Raw genomic sequence first — 25,197 nt, forward strand, 5'->3', positions numbered from 1 at the left:
CCACCGAAGAGGAAAATCCTCCGCCATCGATCACTACTAAAATGATAGGAAACTATGTCAACATCCTCATGGGTGGCTGACCAGCCCAAGCTCTTGTGGACTCTGGAGCATTATATTCAGTCATTTCGGAGAAGTACCGTCACCAGTTGTAGAAAACCATATTTGTCAACAATAAAACATCTCTGCTGAAGGTGGCTAATGGGACATATGTAAAACCTACAGGAAGATGTACCATTCAAGTGGGTATAAGTGGCCATACACAGCCCTTAGAATTCATCGTCTTACAAGAGTGTAGTCATGACATCATTCTTGGATGGGACTTTTTGAAAGCTTCTCAGGCAATTATAGATTGTGGTCGCTCGAAGATTATGCTAGATGATATGAGATACTGTGGACAGGAAGAAGCACATCTGAGTGTGTGGAGACTACGTGTGCTGGATGAAGTGATCATTCCTGCAGTCAGTGCTAGAAAGGTAACTGTCACATGTCATGCCATGCATCAACCCATGGATCTTGTAGTGGAATGTAAAAGAAGAATATCAGTGAAGAATAACTTGCTCATCCCAGCCTCTGTCATCTCGTTTAAGAACAGATTCAGTGAATTGTGGATAGTTAACTGTTGGCGAGAACCACAGATCCTTCCAAGACACATGTGCGTAGCAAATGCTGAGCCATTAATTGAAGGACAGCTGAGCTTCATAGAAACCTCCCATGCTGAGTCTGTGGGTGAAATTGGTGCTACCACTACAAAACAAGATCTTCTAGCTTGACTATCACCAGATCTCAGTAAGGAACAACAGAAGAAGCTACCTGCCATTTTTCAAGAGTTCTCTGAATGCTTCAATCCACAGGTGAAGAGCAAATTAGACAAATCGATGGTGAAGCACCGGATTAGCACAGTAGATTATCAACCAATAAGTCAGAGAGAGCCCATGCTCATCACCAGTGGTCCTCATCAAGAAGAAAGATGGCAGTTAGCACTTTTGTGTTGATTACAGGAAGCTTAATAAGATAACTAAAAAGGACGTTTACCCTCTTCCATGAATTGATGATACGCTGGATTGTCTGAAGGGGGCTAAGTTTTTCTCAACCATGGACATGTACTCGGGATACTGGCAAATCGAAGTAAAGGAGGCTGATTGTGAGAAAACTGCATTGATCAATCCTGAGGGCCTGTATGAGTTTAAGGTAATGCCGTTTGGTTTGTGTTATGCACCAGCAACTTTCAAGCGGATGATGGATAATCTTCTAAGGCACCTGAAGTGGAGAATGTGTCTTTGTTATTTAGATGACACTATAGTGTTCTCAGAGACATTTGATGAACATATAAAAAGACTGAGGGCCGATCTTAAGTGTCTCCAACAAGCTGGACTGAAACTTAATCCAAGAAAGTGTCTCTTTGGAGCAAAAGAAATTAAAATACTTGGACACCTTGTGTCAAATGAAGGTGTGCAACCAGACTCAGAAAAGATGAATTTCCTATTCGTAAAAGTATTAGAGGTGTGAGAAGCTTCCACAGATTATGTTCTTATTACCATTGTTTTATCAAAGACTTTTGTATCAAAGCTCAGGACTCAGGACATTTCATTGAGAAGCTGAAGAAACCGAAACTTGCACCAAACGACATCCTGGTCAGCCTTGATGTTGTTTCGTTATTTAGGAAAGTGCCACTCAGTGACGCTCTGGAGCACATCGGTTCCATTTTCCTGCTAGACATCAGAAAGCTCTTCCATGCATGTCTCACCACGAGCTATTTCACGTGGAATGGCGATTTCTACGAACAGCTGGAAGGCGTCGCCATGGGTAGTCCTTTCAGTCCAGTGGTGGCCAACTTCTTCATGGAACAATTCAAAGCACAGGCACTGGACTCAGCGACTTGCAAACCTAAGGTGTGGTACAGGTACGTCGATGATACTTTCGTGGTGTGGAGCCATGGTGAAGAACAGCTCGGTGACTTCCTAAGACACTTGAACAGCCTCCATGCGAACATAACATATACCATGGAAGTAGAAAAGGGCAAGAAACTGCCATTTCTAGATGTTCTGGTCACAAGGGACGGCGAAAATCTGGGACACAGCGTGTATCGAAAACCGACTCACACAGACCGATACCTGCACAAACTGTCAAACCACCACCCGAGCCAGAAAAGAGGCATGATTAGTACGCTCGTAATGAGAGCAGGACGAATATGTGGGTCGCAACACCTCAAACGAGAAATGCAACACCTGGAAACTGTCCTGAGGAGCAATGGGTACTCCACAAATTATATTAGAAGTGTAACAGAGCCAAACACTCGGCGAAGTAAGGAACCAGAAAAAGAATTGTCGGGTACGGCCTTTCTGCCATACATTCCCAGAGTGACGGACAGAATCGGCCGTATATTGCACAAACATGGCGTAAAGACGATTTTCAAACCGACAAGGAAGATCAAAGAGTGTCTTAGATCGGCGAAGGAGAAAAGAGACCCACTTGCAATGTCGGGAATATACCGCATACCATGCACATGCGGAAAAGTTTATGTCGGAATGACTGGACGATCCATTAACACCAGGAACATAGAGCATAAGCGACATTGCAGGTTGGGGCAGGTGGAGAAATCGGCCGTGGCAGAACACGCACTGAATGAGACCGACCACGTAATAAAATTCGCCGACACGGAAGTTCTGGCTGTAGAGAAGCACTATCACACGCGCTTGTTCAGAGAAGCTGTAGAAATACAAAAACACGTGAACAGTTTCAACAAGAAAGAGGAAAGCCTTAAGGTAAACGGATCCTGGCTTCCCGTACTGCAGCGAACAACCGTCGAAGGTAGCAAGAGGAGAACCGCACCGGAAATGACCGCGGAGAAGCCCTCGGACGTTGGCGCGCCAGGTACATATAGTCTGCGCCCGCGAGCTTGGCTCCAGTTCACCACCGGCAATGGAGGGTGAAGCTTTGACAATGCCAGCCACTCATGCTGGCGAAATGTCAGAAAAATCATTAGATGAACGTCGGCCAAAGAACCCGAGACAGAAGCCAATAGGCAGTTTGTCATTTAGTACTAGCTTGAGTACTGGCATTGCTCGGCAATGTATTTGTTCCAAGCTTCTATTAGCCCATCATCTCCTTACCCATTCTCTACCAATCTCCTCCTTCCCACTTTCTATTGATCTCCTCCTCTCCCTCTCTTTGGCCATCTTCACATCCCCCTCTCACTGTCCCTCTCCTCCTCTCTCCTCTCTCCTCTCTCCTCTCTCTGTCCATCTTCTCCTGATCCCTCTTTCTGTCTGTCTCCTCCTCTTCCCTTTCTGTCCATTTTCCCCTCACTCACTCTCTTCCATCTCCTCCTTCCCCCTCTCTGTCTGTCCATCTCCTCCTACTCATCCTTCCTAATCATCCCTTTTCTCTCTGAGTTTGCACTTGGCTACCATGGGGCCCCAGCCTTTGCAGCATCTTTTCCCTTCCATGCTGCATGTCTATTATCTTGCTGTTCTTTTTCCCCTCCCTTGGGGAACATGTCTGGGCTGCTTTTGGATATGTATTCTGCATTTTTGGTAGTCAATATCAGAATACTCTCCACTGTTTTTGTTCCTTTTTTCTTTCTTCGTTCACTTTCTCCTATCCTTCTTCCACTTTGGTGTTTGAGATTCCTCATCTTCTTCTTCCTTCTCGAGTGCTCCTGAAGGCTAGCCCATGCATCTGATGCATAACAGGTGGCTGGGTAATGTGTAATTCCCTACTCCGGTTCATCAAGTAGGGTTCGCATGTACCCTCTGGTACAGGCCAGGCCCAGGGAGGAGTGATGACCTGAGCTGCTATCTTTCCAAATTTCCAATTGGTCCCTCTGTCAAGTATTCAGGAGGTGTGACCTGAGGTGTAAACAGTCACCTAAGGTGGGTGCACCCCGTTCTGAAGGGGGCCCCCAGTTGGAAGGGGCATGCCATTGGAGACGCTGGCAATCATGGGGGGATTTTCTCACAATGAGCAAATCATTTTCACAGTCAGTGGTTCCGAAACATAAATGGAATGAGGTTAACGATTCAAAGATCCTCCCAGCTGCACCATGGTTCCTTATGGTTTCACGTACTGAAATTGGTCAGTCCTTCACTATGGTAAACCCATTTAATATTTAAAAAGGTGTTGATGCAATTGCTGGCCCTGTGAAATCCTGCTCTCATTTATGCAATGGCACTTTGCTTTTTGACACTACTTATGATTCTCAAGCACAACAACTGCTTGCAGCTTCGCTCCACATGGCTATCCTGTTTATGTTCAGGCCCATTGAATGCTGAATTCTTCCCATGGTGTTATTTATACTAGGCTGCTTGATGGTCTGACCAAATGTACCTCTGTGATTAGGGTATCATTGCCGTCCATCAGGTGATAAAAAAGTAGATGCCCCCCTAGTGCCCACACACACACTCTCTTTCTCACTTTCGATAAAGTGGTTCTTCCATCAACAATCAAAGCAGGTTATGAAGTTATCAGTCAGACCGTATATTCCAAACACAATGAGTTGCTACCAGTGACATCATTACAACCACACCCAAGAGTCATGTTGAAACCCAGCCAAATGTCTATCGTGACATGACCCTGCTGCCTCCTCCCACGATTGTCCAGTGTATCTCATTGAGAGGACTGTCCAGGAGATCCTGGTGAAGGAAAAAGTGGCTTATCTGGTCACTTGCAAGTTGTTGTCTAGCCAAAAACCCTGTGTTCTACCATCTGGCTTCTACAGTAGTGTTCTTGCTACATATCGCTCCACAAAGGACATGGCCATGCAGACATGTGACCTCAAATTTAGCACTGTGGTTGTGAAATCACCCAGCATCATGGTAGCATCCCTGTCTCCTCCTTCAGCTGTGCAACACACCACCAAACTTTTGTCTAACGGTGCAAAGTCACCAGCTCCGCAGCTGGCAGGCTGGAAAGGACAGAAGGAATACTCCCACGATGACTTCCTACATCCCTCCAGCCAGCTCACATTGGAGTCTTGCCAACTGGAAAGGCTCCAAGAAGTTAAACACAGGCAAACAGTCTTTTCCTTTGCCACCTTGAAGATCCCCTTCGATGGTGTCGTCACATGATAACCTCGCCCGGCCAACCTCTGTGTTGCCAGTGCACACCACCAACTGTTTTTCTGCCCTGGACTCTGTAGGCCAACAGAAGGAGAATGCCAATGCTTCTATAGACATCACAGAGCAGGATCCTCCTGCCTCTCTGCCCTGTAGCAGTGTGTTTTCAAAGGCTGACACCGGCAGCCACCCAGGTCACACCCCTTCATTTTTTCTTTGTCATGACTGTCCTCCAATGGAATGTTCGTGGTCTTAGATCCAACGAAGAGGATTTACGGTTGCCCTTCAAATCATAGCGTCCATTTGTTCTCTGCCTTCAGGAAACAAAATTGTGTCCTCACGACTGGTTTGAGCTCTCGCAATTTTTTCCTGGTCCATTTTGACCTTCCCCCCTGAGGATGGCCCGGCCGAAGTGGCCGTGCGGTTACAGGCGCTGCTGTCTGGAACCGCAAGACCGCTACGGTCGCAGGTTCGAATCCTGCCTCGGGCATGGATGTTTGTGATGTCCTTAGGTTAGTTAGGTTTAACTAGTTCTAAGTTCTAGGGGACTAATGACCTCAGCAGTTGAGTCCCATAGTGCTCAGAGCCAACCCTGAGGATGGAATTCCTCATACGGGATGATGATCATAGTCAAACCATCTTCCTGACTACCCAACTTCAATCTGTTGCAGTTCGCTTTTTCCATCCTCAGTTGGCCTTTCTCTTTGTACTCTTTACATCCCTCCATCGTTCGATGTCACCAGGGCAGACCACCTCCAGATTATTGGGCAGCTAGCTCACCCCTTCCTTGGTGACTTTAATGTGCACCATCCCCTTTGGGGTTCTCCCAGAACCTGTCCAGGAGGTGCCCTCTTAGCTGACCTCCTCAGTCAACTTAACCTCTTCTGCCTTAACACAGGAGCACCGACGTTCCTTTCAGACTCCAAGCACACCTATTTCCATTTGGACCTATCCTTCTGCACTGCCCAGCTTGCCAATCATCTTGAGTGATCTGTTCTCTCTGACACATACTTGAGTGACCATCTCCTGTATGCTATCTGTTTGCTGATTCCTATCCCAGCTACATACACATCCAAATGGCAACTTACTAAGGCCAACTGGAGGCTTTACTTCTTCCTAGTGACCTTCGATGAACATCATTTCCCCAGTTGTGATGAACAGATAGAATATCTTACAAATGTTATCCTTACTGCCACAGAACATTCCATTCCTTGCAATTCCTCTTTACCATACTGTATCCTAGTCCCTTGGTGGACTGAGGTGTTCTGCAACACAATCCATGTGTGGAGACATGCTCTCCATGTTTTTAACCATCATCTTATAATGGAAAACTGCATTCATTGTAAACAGTTGTGTGCACAGTGTCATCAAGTTCTTTAGGATAGGAAAAAGGCTAGCTGGATTTCATATGCTAGTCTTTTAACAGTTCTACTCTCTCTTCTGTCATGTGGGCCAACCTGTGATGGCTCTCTGGGACAAAGATCCATTCCCCAATTTCTAGCCTGGCAGTAGCAGACGATCTCATTGTGGACACTATTGCTATTTCCAACACCTTGGGCTGCTATTTTGCGGATATTTCGAGCTCCTCTCACTATCACCGTGCCTTCCTCCATCAAAAACAAGCAAAGGAGGCTCGGGCAATACCCTTCTATTCTTAGGATCATGAGTGCTACAATGCTGCCTTTACTATGAGGGAGTTAGATCACACTCTCACTTCATCCCAATTCTCTGTCGTAGGGCCAGATGATGTTCACATTCAGATGTTGCAACACCTTTCTCTAGCAGGCAAGCACTTTCTGCTTCATACATACAACTGCGTCTAGCAGAGGGCACATTTCCCAGATGTGAAGCCACTGTCATACCCATACCTAAGCCCAGTAAGCACAAGCACCTTCCTTCTAGCTACTGCCCATTTCTCTCAACAGCTGTGTTTTCAGGGTGAGGGAATGTATGATTCATGCCTGGCTGGTATAGCGGCTCAAGTCTTGCAATTTACTAACCACTGCACAATGAGGCTTTCAAGCAAGCTGTTTTGCAGCTGACCATCTTGCCACTTTGTCCATTGATTTCCTGAATGGCTTTCTGTGGAAATCACAGACTGTGTCTATGTTTTTGGATTTAGAGAAAGCCTGATGGAGAACTGGTATCCTCCATACTCTCTACATGTGGGGCTTCTGAGGCTGCATGCCTCGTTTCCTTCAGGAATTTTTAAAAGACCAAGATTTCAAGGTATGTGTGGATTCTGCCTTGTCAGACACCTTTATCCAGGAAAACAGTGTGCCTCAGGGTTTCATCCTGAGCTTTGTCCTCTTTGCTATCTCCATTAACCCTATAATGGCCTGTCTCCCACCAGGCATCTCTGGTTGCCTTTTCATTGATAATTTTGCCATCTATTGCAGTTTGATGTGTGTCATTGAGTGGCGTCTTCAGCAATGTCTTGATAATCTTTACTCATGGAGCATCGACAATGGCTTTCGTTTTTACACTGACAAAATTGTTTCTATGAGTTTCTGGTGGCTCAATTGATTTCTTTCACTGTCTTTACATCTTGGACCTGTTGCTGAAACTACAAAGTTCCTGGGTATCCTGGTCGATAGGAAACTTTATTGGTCCTTCTCTGGCAGCCTGCTGTATGTGGTCCTTCAACATCCTATGTGTCCTCAATGGTACTTCTTGGGGAGCAGATCGAACCACCCTCCTCTGTTTGTATTGGTCCCTTGTCCATTTGAAACTAGACTATAGGTGTTTGGTTTATGCATCTACACATCTGTCCCTCTTATACCGTCTCAATACTGTCCACCATTGTGGCATCCATTTGGTCACTGGCACCTTTTCCACTAGCCCGGTTGAGGGTCTGTCTACAGAAGCTGCCAAACTACCGCTGTCCTACAGCTGTGACTTTCTCCTCAACAGATATGCATGCCATTTTTCTGGCATACATGGCCACCCATCATATGCCTCCTTCTTTGATGACTCCTTTGATTGCCAGTACGGTGCATGTCTGTCTTCTCTGCTACCTCCTGGAGTTCACTTTCGACTCTTTCTCCGGCAGCTTAACTTCACACTACCTGCAACTTTCCCGGTGGGTGTAAAACCTTCACCACCTTGGCTTTGTGTGGTGGCCTGTGTTCATCTTGGCCTTCATTCACTTCCTAAAGGCACTACTTCAGCCTCACTCTATCACCTTTAGTTTCATGGCCTTCACACAGAACTTCACAATAGTACCTTTGTGTATACTAATGGGTCTCAGACTGACTGTGGTGTCTGGTGTGCCTTCATCATTGACACTGAAGTTTTTCCATATTGGCTTCCAGAACACTGCTCAGTATTTCCAGCAGAGCTCTTTGCCCTGTATCAGGCCACACAGTACATCTGGAGACATGGGCTTTTCAATTGTGTCTTCAGCTCTGAATCTCTCAGTGCCGTTCAAATCCTGTGTGTGCTGTACACCTTATATCCCTTAGTGCAACAGGCCCAGGAAATGTCTCATATGCTCACTGTTGATGGAGCCAGTGTGATGTTTATGTAGGTTCCTGGTTACGCCAGTCTGACAGGAAACAAGGCCACTGACACTGCTGCCAGGGTTACAGTCCTCATACCTCAGCCAACTAGTTTTTAAATTCCCTGTGATGATCTCTGTGTTGCCATTTGTCAGCAGGTGGTGTCACTTTGGCATCACTACTGTTCCTCCCTTCAGGGGAACAAGCTCCAGGTTATTAAGCATCTCCCAGTGGCTCGGACAACCTCCTCTTGGCCCTCATGCCACGAGGAGATCATTTTAACTAGGTTGCGTATTGGGCACTGTCTTTTTAGCCATTGCCATTTATTAAGTGGTGCTCACCCACCACTTTGTGCACATTGCACTCAGCTTTTGATGGTCCGCCATTTCCTGATGGAATGCCCTTGTTTTTAATTGCTTACGTTATAGTTTGTGTTTGCCATCTGAGTTATCGGCCATTTTAGTGAACGACGCATAGGCTGCTGACCATGTTTTACTTTTTATCCATTGTAGCAGAATGGTGAAGGCCATTTAATTTTTAGTTAATGAAGACAGACTAAGCACGTGATGCACGATTGAAGGAGCTGGTGGGGAGCAGTGTACACTGAAGGTGACATGGGGACATGTAATGAGAGGGTGACAAAATGGTGGAAGGGAAAACTATTGGATGGAAGATGCAGGGACTGTGGGTTACTTGAGATTGAGACTAAGGTGATTGTGGGAGTGGAGGATAAGGACAGCTGGTTGGTAGTTTTACTGACATAAAAAGCTGTGCAGTGTTGTAGCAGAGTTGATATACAACACGGCTCCTTTCACAGGTGGCCTGGCCTCTGATGGGGTAGGATAACCCTGTGACAGGACTGTGTGTTGCTCTCCACCAGTTTCTACAACTGTGCATCACATTCCTAGCCCATAAACCTCTCACCACTCCCTTTCACATTCCTAGCCAGCAAACAACTCCTCGTCTGACATGCATGAGTCTGGAAGGGATACCAAATCCCTCCTCCCTTAAAGAGGCACATAGACACAAAATATGCCTGGGCTGTGCCAGAGTCACCAAGTCAAGAGATGAGCAGTGACAGTATCTCGGCCATGGGTTCTGCCTGGATGCTGTCCGCTGCGACATCAAGGATGATTCTGAGGATGGTGATGGGCTGATACGCCATCAGAGGCAGGTGTTTTAGAACCAATGAGGACTGAGGGCAACCTCTACTGGCAATTGCAATTATGCAGGGACATACTCCACCTCCAACAGATCACCCATAGGAAACAGTGTTCCTGTATGCCTTGGGTGAGGGTGCAAATTATATAACAAGCAGTACACAGGCAATGGAAATGTCTGTGATTGTCACTCGGTGCTTGGAGCAAGGGTTCATTGGTCCTTCCTACCTACATGAATGTCTCCTGTATGCTGAAGATGTGGTGCCTGTCATTCAGTTTGACATTGGTGTATGTGATTTGTGTGTTGTGTCAGGCACTGCTGACCCACTGCGACAATGTAAAGTTTTTACCCTTTATGTCCCACCACAATGCCTGAACATGCATACCCAGACAGCAGAACCTTGCTGATATCATGGCACATACTGTGGGGGGTGCAAAGCTCCTGGCACTTCAGATTCCTCCAGCATAAATTGGTGATCATTGTCTGAGATAAGGATGTGCAGCAAACCCTTGATATCAAAAGTGGCAGCTAAGGCCCGAATTGTAGCATGCAGTATCATAGAAGACAACCTGGGAACCACACACAGCCACACAGCCTATGAGAAGGGGCTGGTGAAATCCACAAGTATTCAGCCCCATGTGAGCTCTGGCAAGGGCCATGGACAAAATTTTTGTGACAGTGCTGCCTGGTTGTTGGCACTGCGAAGTTCGTATAGTGAGCAGCATCATCCACAGTATCTTCACAGAGCTTCTGACACTATCAAAAAGGTCATTCATATACATAAAGAAGAGCACCATATGCTCAATGGTGGAATCAATTTCTGGCCAATGGATGTATCATTGGGCCAGTACTTTCATTCAGGACATCTCCCAATGGGATGCATGCAACATATGCATAATATGTTGTCATGACAATGATGGAATACCAGTGTGGTAATTCTGATCTTTCGTAGCCAGCAGTAGGACACTTTCAACAAAGTTAAGCCTAACATGAAATTTGAACTATGCCTAGAGTGGTGGGTCTGACCACATGAGAAAACTTTTTTACCATGACAAAGCATCCACTTTCAAGCACTGTGAGGTGGGCCATTAGTGAATATCACAAGAATAGTTACACAGAAACAAGGTCAAATACTCTGCCGTTCTGTCCACAAGCTTGGGTCAGGGACCAAAGATGGAGATGAGTAGGTTATGATCTTCAAGGAGGTTGAACTTAGTGCCATACAAGCACACAGGGAACCTTTTTACACAATGTATGATTGCGAGTGCATCCTTCTCACTCTGGGAGTAAATTTTCTGTGCTGTTGACAAAGTTTTTGAGGTGACTGTAATAAGCTGCTCTGAGTCATCAGTATTTCTGTGAGTGAGAATGATGCTATTGCTATATTTGGATGTGTCTGTGTTCAGATTCAAAGGCTTGTCAGGGGTGAACATGGCTAAACACGGAGGGGAATAGAAGTGTTGGTTCAATTTCTGGAATGCTGACTGACATGCCTCTGATCAGTCAGACTTCACTCCTTTCTTACGAATCTGATTCAGTGGGTGTCAAAGGTAAACACCCCATAGAATGAATTTTGCATAGTAATTTACCTTCACTAAAAATGACTGTAACTCCCTAATATTTTTAGGAATGGGTAACTTGTTGATGCTGGATCATGCTGTGCCATTGGTACTATACTGTCCTTACTTAACACAGGCCTTAAGTACCACACTCCAGGAGCAAGAAAACTATGTCTCAAACTTGCAGTGCAGCCCATTGTGTAATGGTTGCTGAAAAACTGTCTGCAAATGTTGCAGATGCTGTTCTCTCAGGGAGCCAGTAACCCAAATATCATCCATATAGTTGATGCAGCTTGGAATGTCTTTGATAAGTTGCTCAAGGAAGTGCTGAACTATCCCTGGAACTGAAGCTACCCCAAATGACAAACAATTAAACTGGTACATCCCACAAGGAATATGTAATATTAAAATCCATCAAGACTTGATGTCTAATGGCAACTACAAGTATGCATCTCTGAGGTCAATTTTTGGAAAAAAACTGACTCTCAGTCAACCTGACCAACAAGTCCTCAGGATGTTGTATGAGATAAACATCTATTTCAGATTGTGTACTTGAAATTGCCATGAAGTCTAACATTGCCACTGGGTTTCTCAACCACAGCCCTGGGGGTGGCCCAATGGCTTGATAAAACCAGTGACACCAACCCTGAGATTCTGCCATCTGTCAAGTTTTGCCTTCACTTTATCTTGCTCAGTAAATGCCATGGGGCAGGCTTGACAGAAGTTAGGAACTGCTGACAGTTTCAATGTAATGTGGATCTCAAACTTGGTGGCTTTACTCAGGTACTCACAAAAAGTTGATCAAACAACTGCAGCATTGTGTCCAAATTCTGAGAGACAATGTTAACTTTATCAACTACTTAAAATTTAAAAATAGTGAAAGCATCAAGTCTGAAAATATTTCTTGTGTATGCTGTTCTGCAGCATCAACAAATTGTATGAAATGCATACTGCTGTTGCAAGATCCACCAGTTTTGCTTTTTTATATTTAATTTGCTGCTACCAGTTTTGAATGGTGGTTCATTCTTAGTGGTACCCAGATAAAATAGTAAAATTTTTTGTTGTATTATAGCCGGCCACTGTGGCCAAGAGGTTCTAGGTGCGTCAGTCCAGAACCGCACTGTTGCTATGGTCGCAGGTTCGAATGCTGCCTCGGGCATGGATGTGTGTGATATCCTTAGGTTGGTTAGGTTTAAGTAGTTCTAAGTCTAGGGGACTGATGACCTCAGATGTTAACTCCCATAGTGCTTAGAGCCATTTGAACCATTTTTTGTTTTATTATAATTTTTAGTTGTGATATAGGACCTTAAATGTAATTTTCCAAATAATGTCTACTTGTGTGTGGTAATATTTGTGTGCAGTTCTTACAATATTGATTTATGTGTCAGATATAACATTTGTTATTAAATTTTTACTTTTGGCCAAAAATGTACTTATATTTTATGTAAAATTTGGTGTTGTCGCTTGTTATGAATTATCTATGACCAGTAAGAATTTTGTCAAAATTCTCAATGTATTACTTATTTCTATGTTCTGTTTGTTCACTTAAAATGTTGTTCAGAGTTTTTACCATATGTGTATAGGTGTCTATTTCCTCTGCGCTGTTCATGTAGTTTCCATTTTCAGCTCTACAAAGAATGGAATAATTAGTGGTTACGCCTACGGCAGAGTGTCAATTTTCCCAAAGATAGACACTGAATGCAGAGAGATTGTTTTCACTTGTGTTTATATGTTTTTTGTATGTTGTCATAAATTTTTAAGCTGTTTACCCAATGTAGAACATGTCAGAGTGCTGCATTTAATTCTGTATGGAGTGGAAAATAAACTAAAAATGAAGATAATACACAGAACACACAAAGCTCAAAACTGTGAACCTAAGCCTAACTGAAACTTCATGTAACACCCAGCTATCTCCAAGTCTGCCATAATATGGTGTGGCTATAGGCCTACTAATGTGCATGTGGACTTCACTGTGAACATAGGGACATTGTCCCGTGGTGGAACTCGCCAACATTTTCCACACACAACTGCTAAATGCCCTGGTGTATGGCAGCCTCAACAAGTTACAGAGAAATAGGAACATTGTCTCCTCTCACATAATGACCATCAATCTGGGCCCAAGTCTGCTGTGTCTACGGAGCGAGTCTGGCACTTTAGAAAGGTGGTTCTCTGCTCCTGCTTCAAACTCGGAGGCAGGTTCAAGTGACACTGATGGAGACCAGTCCAGTGTGGCAACTGTTACATCTTGTATAGTGACGTGACAGAATCCACAAAACACTCAGGAATGAATGTAGAGTACTATGACACATGACACCCTGTGAAAAGCATTGAGTGTAGATCCAGCTGGTGAGCAGAGAGTCTGAAAGCATGATCAGGGTCAAACAGTGAACTAAGAGAGCATGACAGCACAAAAGAATTCATGACATGAATTAAAATGAGTGTAGGCCAAATAAACAAGAATTTGAGCTAGACTAGCACGGAACTGACTCCTAAGTCCACATGGCCAAACCAGGAAAGTTGTGACCCCAGGGGCACTGCCTGCTGTATGCAACAATCACACCGGTTGTGGTGGTGTCATTGGTCACTCTGACTCTCAACCATGAACAATGTCTCATCTGACATGCATGAGACTTGTGGGGATACCAAATGAACTGTGGAACATGTAAATTTATAAACTGAACATCTGTGAAATTTTCTGTTTTGACACTTACTTCAGTGATCTTTTAATGCTGTTGCAGGTTTCCCGAGAACGAGAAACCAAGCAGAGCTGTTACTGAAAAACTACCCTATCACATGCGTGCTGAATCTTATTGTACCATTTGAAGTGATAGTTAATAGGGTGAAAGGACGATGGATTCACCCGTCAAGTGGGCGAGTTTACAACACAGAATACTCACCTCCAAAAATTGCGGTAAATACCAATTTTCCTTATTTTGTATACTCAGAGCAATATCACTTAAAATTTGTTATTATATTTACATGAGCCATTTCCCTGTGACTATGCCTGCATGTGCATTTGACACATATGTTTAACTCACCTCCTTCTACCCCTCTCTGTGGCCACATATTCCTCCCTCTACCTGTCCACCTCATCCTCCCACCTCTGTCTGTCATATATCTCTTCTTTCCCATTTTCTTTGTCTCTTCATTTCCTCCTCCTGCTCGCTTTGTCTGTTTCCTACACCCTCTCCCTCTGACTATATCTTCCTCCCTCTCTCTCTTTCCATCTCTGCCTCCGCCTCCTCCTCCTCCTTCTCCTCCTCCTCCTCCTCCTCCTTTTCCACTTGCCCACTACCCCTCCACACCTTCCACCTGCCTCATTCATCTCCCCATCTTTCTATTCATTTCCTTCTCACCCTTGCTCTGCCCACCCCCTCCTCTATCCATCTCAACCAGTCTCCAGCCATGCTCATCAGCATGTGTAGCCCCGGCAATACAGTTCAATAATGCAGGCCGATACTATTCCCACCAAGTGCCCGTCATGTAGGGGAGGCTACACATCAGAGACTTGAAAATCATTTATTGGCCCCTGACATCCATGCAAAGCAGATCGATGAAGCAGGCTGATACAACTCCAACATAACGTGCCTGTTATGCAGGGTAGCCTACGTATCAGGGCCCAGAAAACTGTTTATTGCCCCTGACATGCAGGCTCCATGCAACAGAGGTTGATTTGGTGGGCCAATACTGTTCCCACACAACATACCTGTCATGCAGGGCGACCTACATGCCAGAAGCTGGAAAAAAAAAACACATTTTTGCTTGTATCTTCATCGTATTGGAACTGTGAGGTTGTAGACCCACAATACTGATATTCCTGAGGCCTGTTGTTTCTGTGCCAAATTTGACTGAAATCAATCCAGGGGTTTGGGGGAGATCTCAAACACACACACACACACACACACATTCTCTCTCTCTCTCTCTCTCTCTCTCTCTCTCTCTCTCTCTCTCTCTCTCTCTCTCTCTCTCTCAAAAGAATGCCTCAGAGGACTGACAACTCTTTTGTGGGTACATGTGTGGTGTGCACAAGGCCCATAGCCATTGCAGCACCTACTTCCTTTTGTGCACTGCAATCCCCCCATCTCCACTTATCTTTCTCTCTAATAGTGGCTTCCTGGAAGTTGACATTTTCATTCCTTTCCTTTACATCACTTTTCAGCTAAGTAATTTTGGTCCTCTTTTAAGATTGACCTCCATTTTCAAACTTTTTTCTCTAGTTTGGACCAACTGAGGAAGACTGCCTTAAATAGCACCTACTGCCTGTAGTGTTGATGACCCTCTGGGCGCAATAACTGCTTAGACTCATGTTACTGTTGTGGTCCTCAGTCCAAAGTCTGGTCTGATGCAGCTCTCCATGCTGCTCTACCCTGTCCAAGCTTCATCATCTCTGAATAACTGCTGCAACTTAGATCCTTCTGCATTCATCTCTTGGTCTCCCTCTGTAATTTTTACCCCTCCACCTGTCCCTTCCACTCTCTCTCTCTCTCTCTCTCTCTCTCTCTCTTTCTCTCTCTCTCACACACACACACACACACACACACACACACACACACACACACACACACATACATTCTGTAAACACTAGCACCATCACAAACCAAAGACAACCAATGTCAGAAGTTATCGATAGTGAAATTAATAATCAGTGGGTGAGGTACCCAAAACGCTTTCCCTCAATTTTCTAACAAGTGAGAGACCGGGATTCCATGCAGAATTTCAACAAAAACCACCGTATCTATGCATAAGGTTACTTTCTAAATGAATTTGAACAGCTTCCTTAATAACAGTATCCAAATAGCTGAATATGCATGCCAGAATCTCCGTTTTGTTATATTCCATAGGATGATCAGTGGCAAGATAATGTTTTGCAATGACAGATTTACTTGGTTGCTGTAAGCGTGTGTGCTACTTATGCTCAGTACACTTGCCCTCCACAGTTCTGATAGTTTGACCAATATACGACATGCCACAACTGCAAGCAATACAGTAGATAGCCGCATGACACAAATCAAAGGAACTTGAGCTTAGATAGTGGTCAAAAAACAGACTTCACATCATATTTCCACAAAATTTAACCAATTCTGTTCAAAATACTTCCTGCATAAGGCAAGAAGGCCATAGACTCAGGTGCCTCCTTGGTGTTATCATCACTCACCTGGTGCACAGTTGGTTGAAAACACAATGCACATCTAATCTGTCTTTCACTATAACCATTCTAATGAAAGGTGACTTTGAGTAACTCAACTGACAAACTCTCAGGAGCCGAGATGACATTGGCCCTGTGACAACCAAGATACAAAGTACCGTTCGTGTTGAGTTGGATGGTGACAACTATCAGTCTGCAGATAAAAGTCAATGTGAGTAGGCTTCCTGTAAACAGCATGTCCCAACATACCATCCATGTTCCTCCTGACCAACACATCAAGGAAGGGAAGACTGCCACCCTTTTCCACTTCCATTGTGAAACGAATTTTCAGGCAGATTGAATTCAGGTATTCTAAAAAGTCATTCAAATTCTCACTGCCATGAGGCCAAACAACAAAAGTATCATCTACATATGTGAAAAAAAGCATGCAGGTGTCAAAGAGACTCCCAGGGACATTCATCAAAATCTTCCTTAAAGTGGCAATAACAGTTGACAATGGGCTTCCCAACGCAACCCCATGTATCTGCCCATAGTGCTGGTCATTGAATAAAACATAAATGGAAGTCAACACATGTCAAAATAGGTTTGTTGATTCAGCACAAAACCTAACCTCAATCAACCCTAATGAATCAGACAGAGGAACATGGATGAAGAGAGAGACTACATCAAAAGTACTAGAATATCAGAGTCATTCAAATGCAGTTCCTCTAACTGATGTAAGAAGTCCACTGAGTTCTTAATATGATGCTTACACCAACCTACTGTAGGCCTCAACAGAGCAGCAAGGTGTTTTGCTACAATATGCCAGAGCACCAATGTTACAATCTGACAAAGAGGAACCCCTCCCTGTGGACCTTAGGGAGGCCATATAACTTAGGGAGGAGAACCTAATAATAACTGAGACTCTTTATAGTCGCCCGTGATAAGGAACTTTTCTTCAGGAGGCTGTTGATCTTTCTTTCAACACTTTTTGTGGGGTCAGCATCAATCCTGTGATACTCTGAATCAGATTGAACACTGCATCTTTTGAACATAATTCTGCTTGTCCAAAACAACAGTAGTGTTGCCCTTGTCAACAGGTAAAATAACAATATCCAGGTCAACTTTAAGGGAATGTAAAGCAGCCCCCTCAGCCACTGTGATGCTACTCTTGGGTGGACTTGCCCTAGTAAGGATCCATTACACTTTTTTACAGTTGAGCTTTGTTTCCAAGAAATTTTTTTGGATTCATTTAATGTTGGCTTCAATAATTTTGACTTTTTCCTGGGCTTGGCTGGACAGTGCTTCATAGTTACAATCTGACTGGAAATTTCATTCTGTAACTGCCTGGCATGTGGTGAAGTTTGAAAATTTTTGTGGCTGAGAGTCTGATACTATAACTTGACGTACTATGATAATCTTATGGAGAAAGTTCTTGATGATACAGCTTTATCCATGCTAGGGAAGGGTTTAAATTTTGAACCCACTCCCAAATGTTTGCCAGTGGTTGATTTTATTAGTTCTGTTGAATAGATTGTTTTTAAACTACTTACAGAGGAGGCTAGGAGGGAGGTATGTTGTGTTGACAGGGGCATGTCCACCCAAGAGTAAAATCACAGTTGTTGAGAGGGTTGGTGTATGTTCACTTAGAGTTGATCCAAATATTATTTTACCAGGAGACAAGGGCAATGTTACCTTTGTTTTGGACAGGCAGAATTACATTGAAAAGCTGCAATGTTCACTGTCTGATTCAGTGTATCACAGGATTAGTGTTGACTCCACAAAAAGTGTTAAGAGAAAGACCAACAGCCTCCTGAAGAAAAGTTACTTATTTCAGGGGACTATCAAGAGTTCAGTTCTTATTGTGCTATCCTGCCTAAGTTATATGGCCTCCCTAAGGTCCACAAGGAGGGCATTCCTCTTTGTCAAATTGTGAGAAACATTTGTGCTCTGAGATATCATGTAGCAAAACACCTTGCTACTATGTTGAGCCCTGTAATAGGTCAGTTGAACACCATATTAAGAATTCAGTCAATTTCTTATGTTAATTAGAAGACACGTGTTTGAATTACTCTAATATTGTAGTACATTTTGATGTAGTCCCTCTCTTCACTCATGTTTCTCTGTCTGATTCATTAGGTTGACTGAGGTTTGGTTTTGAGCTGAATTAACAAACCTATTTTGACATGTGTTGACTTCCACTTGTGTGTTATTCAATGACCAGTGCTATGAGCAGACAGGTGGAATTGTGATGGAAAACCCATTTCACCTATTATAGCCAGTTTGTTTATGGAAGATTTTGAGCAACATGCATGGGAGTCAGCGGCTTTGAAACCTGTATTTTTTTTTCATATACATAGACAATACTTTTGTTTGGTCTCATAGTAGTGAGAATTTGAATGACTTTTTATAACACCTGAATTTCGTCCACTCAAAGATTTATTTCATAATGGAGGTGGAAAAGAATGGCTGTCTTCCCTTCCTTGATTTGCTGGTCAGGAGGAAGGTGGATGGTACATTGGGACATGCCGTTTACAGGACCCCTACTCACACTGACTTGTATCTGCAGCCTGGTAGATGTGACCATCCAGCTCAATGTGAAGGGGCTATTTAGTACCTTGGATGTCATAGGCCCATGTCATCTCAAACCCTGGGAGTTTGTCAGCTGAGTTAGCCCATCTCAAAGTAACCTTTCATTAGAATGGTTACAGTGAAAGACAGATTAGATGTGTGTGTGCCCCAGTTGAGTGATAACAATACCAGGGTGACACCAAAGTCTACAGCCTTTTTGCCTTACACAGGGAGCATTTCGAACAGGACTGGTTGTATTTTGTGGAAGTATGATGTGAAGTGACTTTTTAGACCACCATCTATGATCAAGGTCCTTTTAGATTCTGTGAAGTATGATCTTGGTTTGTGTAAGGCAGGTGTCTATCATATTCTTTGCATCTGTGGCATGTCATATTGTGGCCAAACTATCAGGACTGTGGAGGACCAGTGTACTGAGCATAAGCGGCACACACGGTTACAGCAGCTGAGTAAATCTGCCATTGCAGCATGCTGTCTTGGCACCAGTCATCCTTTGGAATATAGTAACATGGAGATTCTAGCATGTACTTCCAGCTGTTGTGATACTGCCATTAAGGAAGCTATTGAAATTCAATTAGCAAGTAACCTTATGAATAGATATGGTGGTTTTCGTTGAAATTCTGTATGGAATTCCACTCTTGCACTTGTTAGAAAATGGATGGTCAAAGTTTTGTCTACCTCAAGCATTGATTGTTAATATCACTATCAATAACTTCTGACATCAGTCATCTTTGGTTTGTGTTGACGCTAGTATTTACAGAGAAGAGAGAGAGAGAGAGAGAGAGAGAGAGAGAGAGAGAGAGAGAGAGAGAGAGAGAGAGAGAGAGAGTTACCTTTACAAAGTTTCTCTGAAAACTGAGGTTTTAAATTCGCTTACACAGTGCTTACTTGCTGCAGTTTTACTGTGAAAATGGCACGCTGTGCTCCTGTCAAAATATGAGAAGTTGTCAATGTCACCCAGCTGCATTCCCATAACTTATTTGAATATTTTGTATTCTCTCTACTTTGGCCATCATCAGTTATTTTGCTGCCCAAATAGCAGAACTCATCTACTACTTTAAGTGTCTCATTTCCTGATCTAATCCCCTCAGCATTACATCATTTAATTTGACTACATTCTATTATCCTTGTTTTATTTTTTTCTTGTTCATCTTATATCCTCCTTTCAAGATACCATCCATTCCATCCATCTGTTCTTCTGAGTCCTTTGCTGTCTATGACAGAATTACAATAACATTGGCAAACTTCAAAGTTTTTATTTCTTCTTTCTGAACTTTAATTCCTTCTTCAATTTTTGTTTTGTTTTCTTTACTGCTTGCCCACTGTACAGATTGAATTACATTGGTGATAGGCTACAATCCTGTTTCACTCTCTTCTCAACCACTACTTCCCTTTCATGGCCCTCAACTCTTACAACTGCCACCTGGTTTCTGTACAAGTTGTAAAGAGCCTTTCACTCCCTGTGTTTTACCCCTGACACCTTTAGAATTTGAAAGAGAGTATTCCACTCAACACTGTCAAAAGCTTTCTATAAGTTTATAAATGATATAAAGGCAGGTTTGCCTTCACTTAGCCTATCTTCTAAGATAAGTCATAAGGTCAGTATAGCCTTGCATGTTCCTACATTTCTCTAGAATCCAAACTGACCATCCCTGAGGTCAGTTTCTACTAGTTTTTCCATTCTTCTGTAGTGAATTCATGTTAGTTATTTGCAATCATGACTTACTGAACTAATAGTTTGGTAATGTTCACTCCTGTCAGCACCTGCTTCCTTTGGAATTGGGATTTTTACATTCTTCTTGAAGTCTGAGGGTATTTTGCCTGTCTTATACATCTTGCACACCAGATGGAAGAGTTTTGCTGTAGCTGACTCTTCCAAGACTATTGGTAGTTCTGATGGAATGTTGTATACTCCATGGGCCTTGTTTCAACTTATGTCTTTCAGTCCTCTGTCAAATTCTTCTCACAGTATCACATCTCCCAACTCATCTTCATCTATATCTTCTTCCATTTCTATAACATTACCTTCAAGTTCATCTTCCTTGTAGAGACCCTGCTAAATACTCCCATCTTTCAGCTTTCCCTTCTTTCCTTAGGATTGGTTTTCCATCTGAGCTCTTGATGTTCATACAGCTGCTTATCTTTTATCCAAAGGCCTCTTCAATTTCCCTGTAGGTGGCATCGGTCTTTCCCCTAGAGAAATATGCTTCTAAATCCGTACATTTGTCCTCTCTCACATACGTGCGTAAAGCCAATGCGATAGCCAATCTGACATAGTGGGTTCATTATGTATCCTTTTAAAAGAGGCCCCTGGTAACAACTTCTGATGCCTGAGCTGCATGTCAAGTAATAGATGCCCGTCTTCTTAGGGCATGAAGACTCTTGGGAATGGCTGTTGAGCCAGATAACATTTGCTTTGGCTGGGTAGCACCCATTGAAAGAGACCTTGATTGGTGTAGGTGGCATCAGGGTATACATTTCACTTATGAAATGTACCAAACTGAACCAATACAATGGCTGTTCTTGTTTGGCCATCACAAAAGATAAGTGTAGATATTTCAATGTGGACAGTTACAAAACCTACTGCTTCCCTTGCCCTGGCTACATGATGGGAAGAAGGACAAGCTAGATGATTGGGAGTGAAACAATTTTCTTATTACCTGGTGTATACTAGAACTGATGGAGATCCTTTTATGGTAACAAAATCATTATTTTTTGTGGAACACACAGAACATTTGGAGAAGTTGACTTGGGCAAAATGCATGTTGGATCACTATGGATTAAGGCCTCTTGTACTGTACAGTATCAAGCTCCTTAGGCATGTGAATGACTGGGTGACATACCAGTGACTTGCTGCACATAAAACTCTCAGTATGGTACAAAGAGTTATCTTTCAAAGAGACCTTATATCACAGACAGATGAAGAGCTATGAGCTAATCTAGAATGGTAAGGTGTACATTTTGTCTGACATGCACAAATAGGTCCCAAGAATATCTGAACAGATACATGTGCTTTCATCCTAGCCTTCGAAGGAAATGTGCTCATAGAAAAATTCATGGTTTACCAATTTGACCGATTTGATGTGAAACCTTATGTCCCACTGCCAATGAGGTGTTTTTGGTGTTTATGCATTGCTTGTCTGTCATTTTGCTTCACAATAGACCCAAAATGTGGAAATTGTGGATAATGACTCCACAAAGGTTGGTCTTGTGAACAACTGTCGTTATGTGTCAGTTAAAAATTAAAATACAAGAATATAAATCACTTGTGCACCTATCATATACGGAGACAAGAAAAAATACAAATGCCTGTTTCCTGTTGACATGATGACCAATTAGGTAAAAGTTACTGCTGTCACCCTTCTACCTGAATATTTTCCAAACCAGATCTACCACCACCCTCCACCATGGTTCCCATGACACTGCCTTTGTGAACCACTTGCTTCATCTGGCTGGAAAAGCAGTTTCTTTCTCTGGTCCCTCTTGGGACCCCTCTACCCACAAACCCACAGATCTGAGATCTGACAACAGCCAATGGCTGAAGGAGCCATAGTTTGTGTGTACCAGGGCTGCCTGCTCTTCATCCATCCCAATGTCTTCAGAAGATGACCCCTCATAAGAATCTAAGCTATCAAAAGCTACTGAGGAGAAGTGGTGACAGATCACCCAGTGCCGTCAGGTTCTGAGCCTAAGTTCATTGATATTGTCCCACCTGCACCGGTCACATGCAGTGATCCTGTGACATGACATCTTCCTTGCTCCTTCATGCCTAACCAGTACATCTTCAATGTGATGATCTGATGGTACTGTAATGGATGTTACTGTCACCTGCTGAAACTGCAACAACAAATTTCCTCTTATTGGGCAGTATCTATTGACCTCCAAGAAACTCACTTCACTGCTTACCATTTTCCAATGCTTCTCAATTACCATGCATTCTGCCAGAATCATAGTGGCACTGGGAGGACAACTGGAGAGGTTTGTGTGTTGCTTTGCACAGGTGTCATCGGTGAGTGAATTCCCCTCCATACCTCATTGGAATAGTGGTGCGAGTGCAAACTATCCCAGTGATCACAACTTGTAGCATTTATTTTCTTCCAGGCAGCTCACTTACTTCTTCTGAGATCACCACTTCAACCCAAAAGCTCTCTTTCCCCCCCCCCCCCCCCCCCCCTTTCTTGCCTACTTGGATGTTCCAGTGCACGCCCTGTGAGGAACTAACACTCCCACTTCATCTGGTATGGACCAGCTTCCTCCTGATCTTGATCTGTGCTTCCTAAATGACAGTACTCCTGCCCACTTCAGTACAGCTCATGGCAACATTTGGACTATCGACCTTACGGTCTCTTCCCGCAATCTCATAGCTTTGCCACATTGGTTGCTCCACAATGATCTCTGTGACAGTGGCTACTTGGCACTGATTGTCACTTCCTTGTTGCCACCCAATGAATCAGTCACCATGATTGGATCTTTGAAGAGCCAACTGGCAGTGTTATATCCCTGCTGTTCTTTTCACCATATAACCTCCCTGCTGTCTTGCCTCTCCTCCCCCCCCTCCCCCTCCACACCCCTCCCCATCAGATTGGATTAATGGGGTTGCAGGAGACATCCCCGACACAATCACCCATCCCACTGGAACTGCTATTCCTCTTTTCACGGGTCAGTCCCATGGTGGACCAAAGATATTGAAACAGCTATTCAGGATCATCATAGGACCCTGCAACATCCAAGTGGCATCTTTCAGAGACCACCCCTATCACTTTTAAGCAAAACAAGACTTAGGCTCACTGTCTAATTGTGCACAGTAAGAAGGAATGCTGGGAGTGCTACATCTCCTTCGTGGGAACATATGCATCTTCCTCACAACTGTGGGCCAAGCTCTATAGCCTTCTGGCCCACCGAATATCAACAACTGTTCCAGGTTTTTTTCCTTCAGGATGGTCATTGCACCAGTGTGTCAATTCTTGCTTAATGCCTTGGGACCCACTTTACAACAGTGTTGGCATCCTCTTCTTACCTGGATACCTTTCTAACACAGAAATGATAAGTTGAAGACATCCCCCTACGTTTCACACCTCACGAAGTTGAATTGTGTAGTGAACCTTTCACTGACTGGAAGCTGCTTCAAACTTTTGCTTCATTTCATACTACAGCATCCGGTTCTGATTCAGTTCATAATCAGATGGTCCAACATGTGAATTTTACTGAAATGTGCCAACTACTGAGGGTCTTCAACCGTATTTCGCTTCAAGGTGTCTTCTCTTTGCAATGGCGAGATAGTATCATCATCCCAATCGTTAAGCCCACTGTCTGTTGATATCTACCAACTGATTAGTCTCAGCAAAGTGCTGTACCAACTGCTTGAAAGAATGGTTGCCTACAGAGTATACTGGGTTCTCAATTCTCAGGGCCTTTTGTCCCCCTATCAGTGTAGTTGCCGGGAGGGATGATCCACAACTGACATTGTGGTTAGGTTGGAAACAGCAATCCAACAGGCTTTTTCTAAACATCAACACCTCATCACCATCTTTTTTCACCCACATAAAGCATATGACACTGCTTGGTACCATCACATTTTACTTACCCCTCATGAATGGGGTTTTCGAGGCTCCCTACCAATTTTTATTTGTCAGTTTTTATCCCACTGTCTGTTATGCATTTGAGTTGATATACAGTGCTCATGGCATGAATTGAAAACTATAAAACTGTCATTAGTGAAGTCCTTAAATTATCTGAATACTGTTATCCTCCAAAAGTAACCCAGATTGGACTAAAATCTACAAAGAAACCATGGATTACTCAAGGAATAAATGTATTATGCAGCTTAAAAAGGTAACTGTGTCTCTCTGTCAGAAACAACTCTGATTTTGACGCTATAGCTCATTACAAGACACTGCAAAGTATTAAATGTAGTACTACAGGCAGCAAAGCAAATGCCTTACGAGAAAAAGATAATCACATCAAATAACAAAATAAAGACAATATTCAATATACACTGAGGTGACAAAAGTTGTGGGATACATCCTAATATTGTGTTGGCCCTTCTTCTGTCTGGTGTGCAGCAACTGGATGTGGCCTGGACCCAACAAGTTGTTGGAAGTCCTTGCAGAAATACTGAAACATGCTGCCTCTGTAGCTGTCCGTAATTAAGAAAGTGTTGCCATTGCAGGATGACGTGCATGAACTGACCTCTTGATTACGTCCAATAA

At 43.5% G+C, this 25,197-nt stretch overlaps 1 protein-coding gene across 1 annotated transcript in view; it reads left to right on the forward strand.

The window, feature by feature from the left end:
• LOC126470124 (GTP:AMP phosphotransferase AK3, mitochondrial) overlaps positions 1-25,197 on the forward strand; it is an 81,807-nt gene that overhangs the window by 48,843 nt on the left and 7,767 nt on the right. Inside the window, exon 3 of the mRNA XM_050097739.1 lies at positions 14,013-14,185. Coding sequence (XP_049953696.1) covers positions 14,013-14,185 — 173 coding nt within the window. The remainder of the gene's footprint in view (positions 1-14,012; positions 14,186-25,197) is intronic.

Source organism: Schistocerca serialis, chromosome 3 (assembly GCF_023864345.2).
Source record: "Schistocerca serialis cubense isolate TAMUIC-IGC-003099 chromosome 3, iqSchSeri2.2, whole genome shotgun sequence".
Classification (NCBI taxonomy): Eukaryota; Metazoa; Arthropoda; class Insecta; order Orthoptera; family Acrididae; genus Schistocerca; species Schistocerca serialis.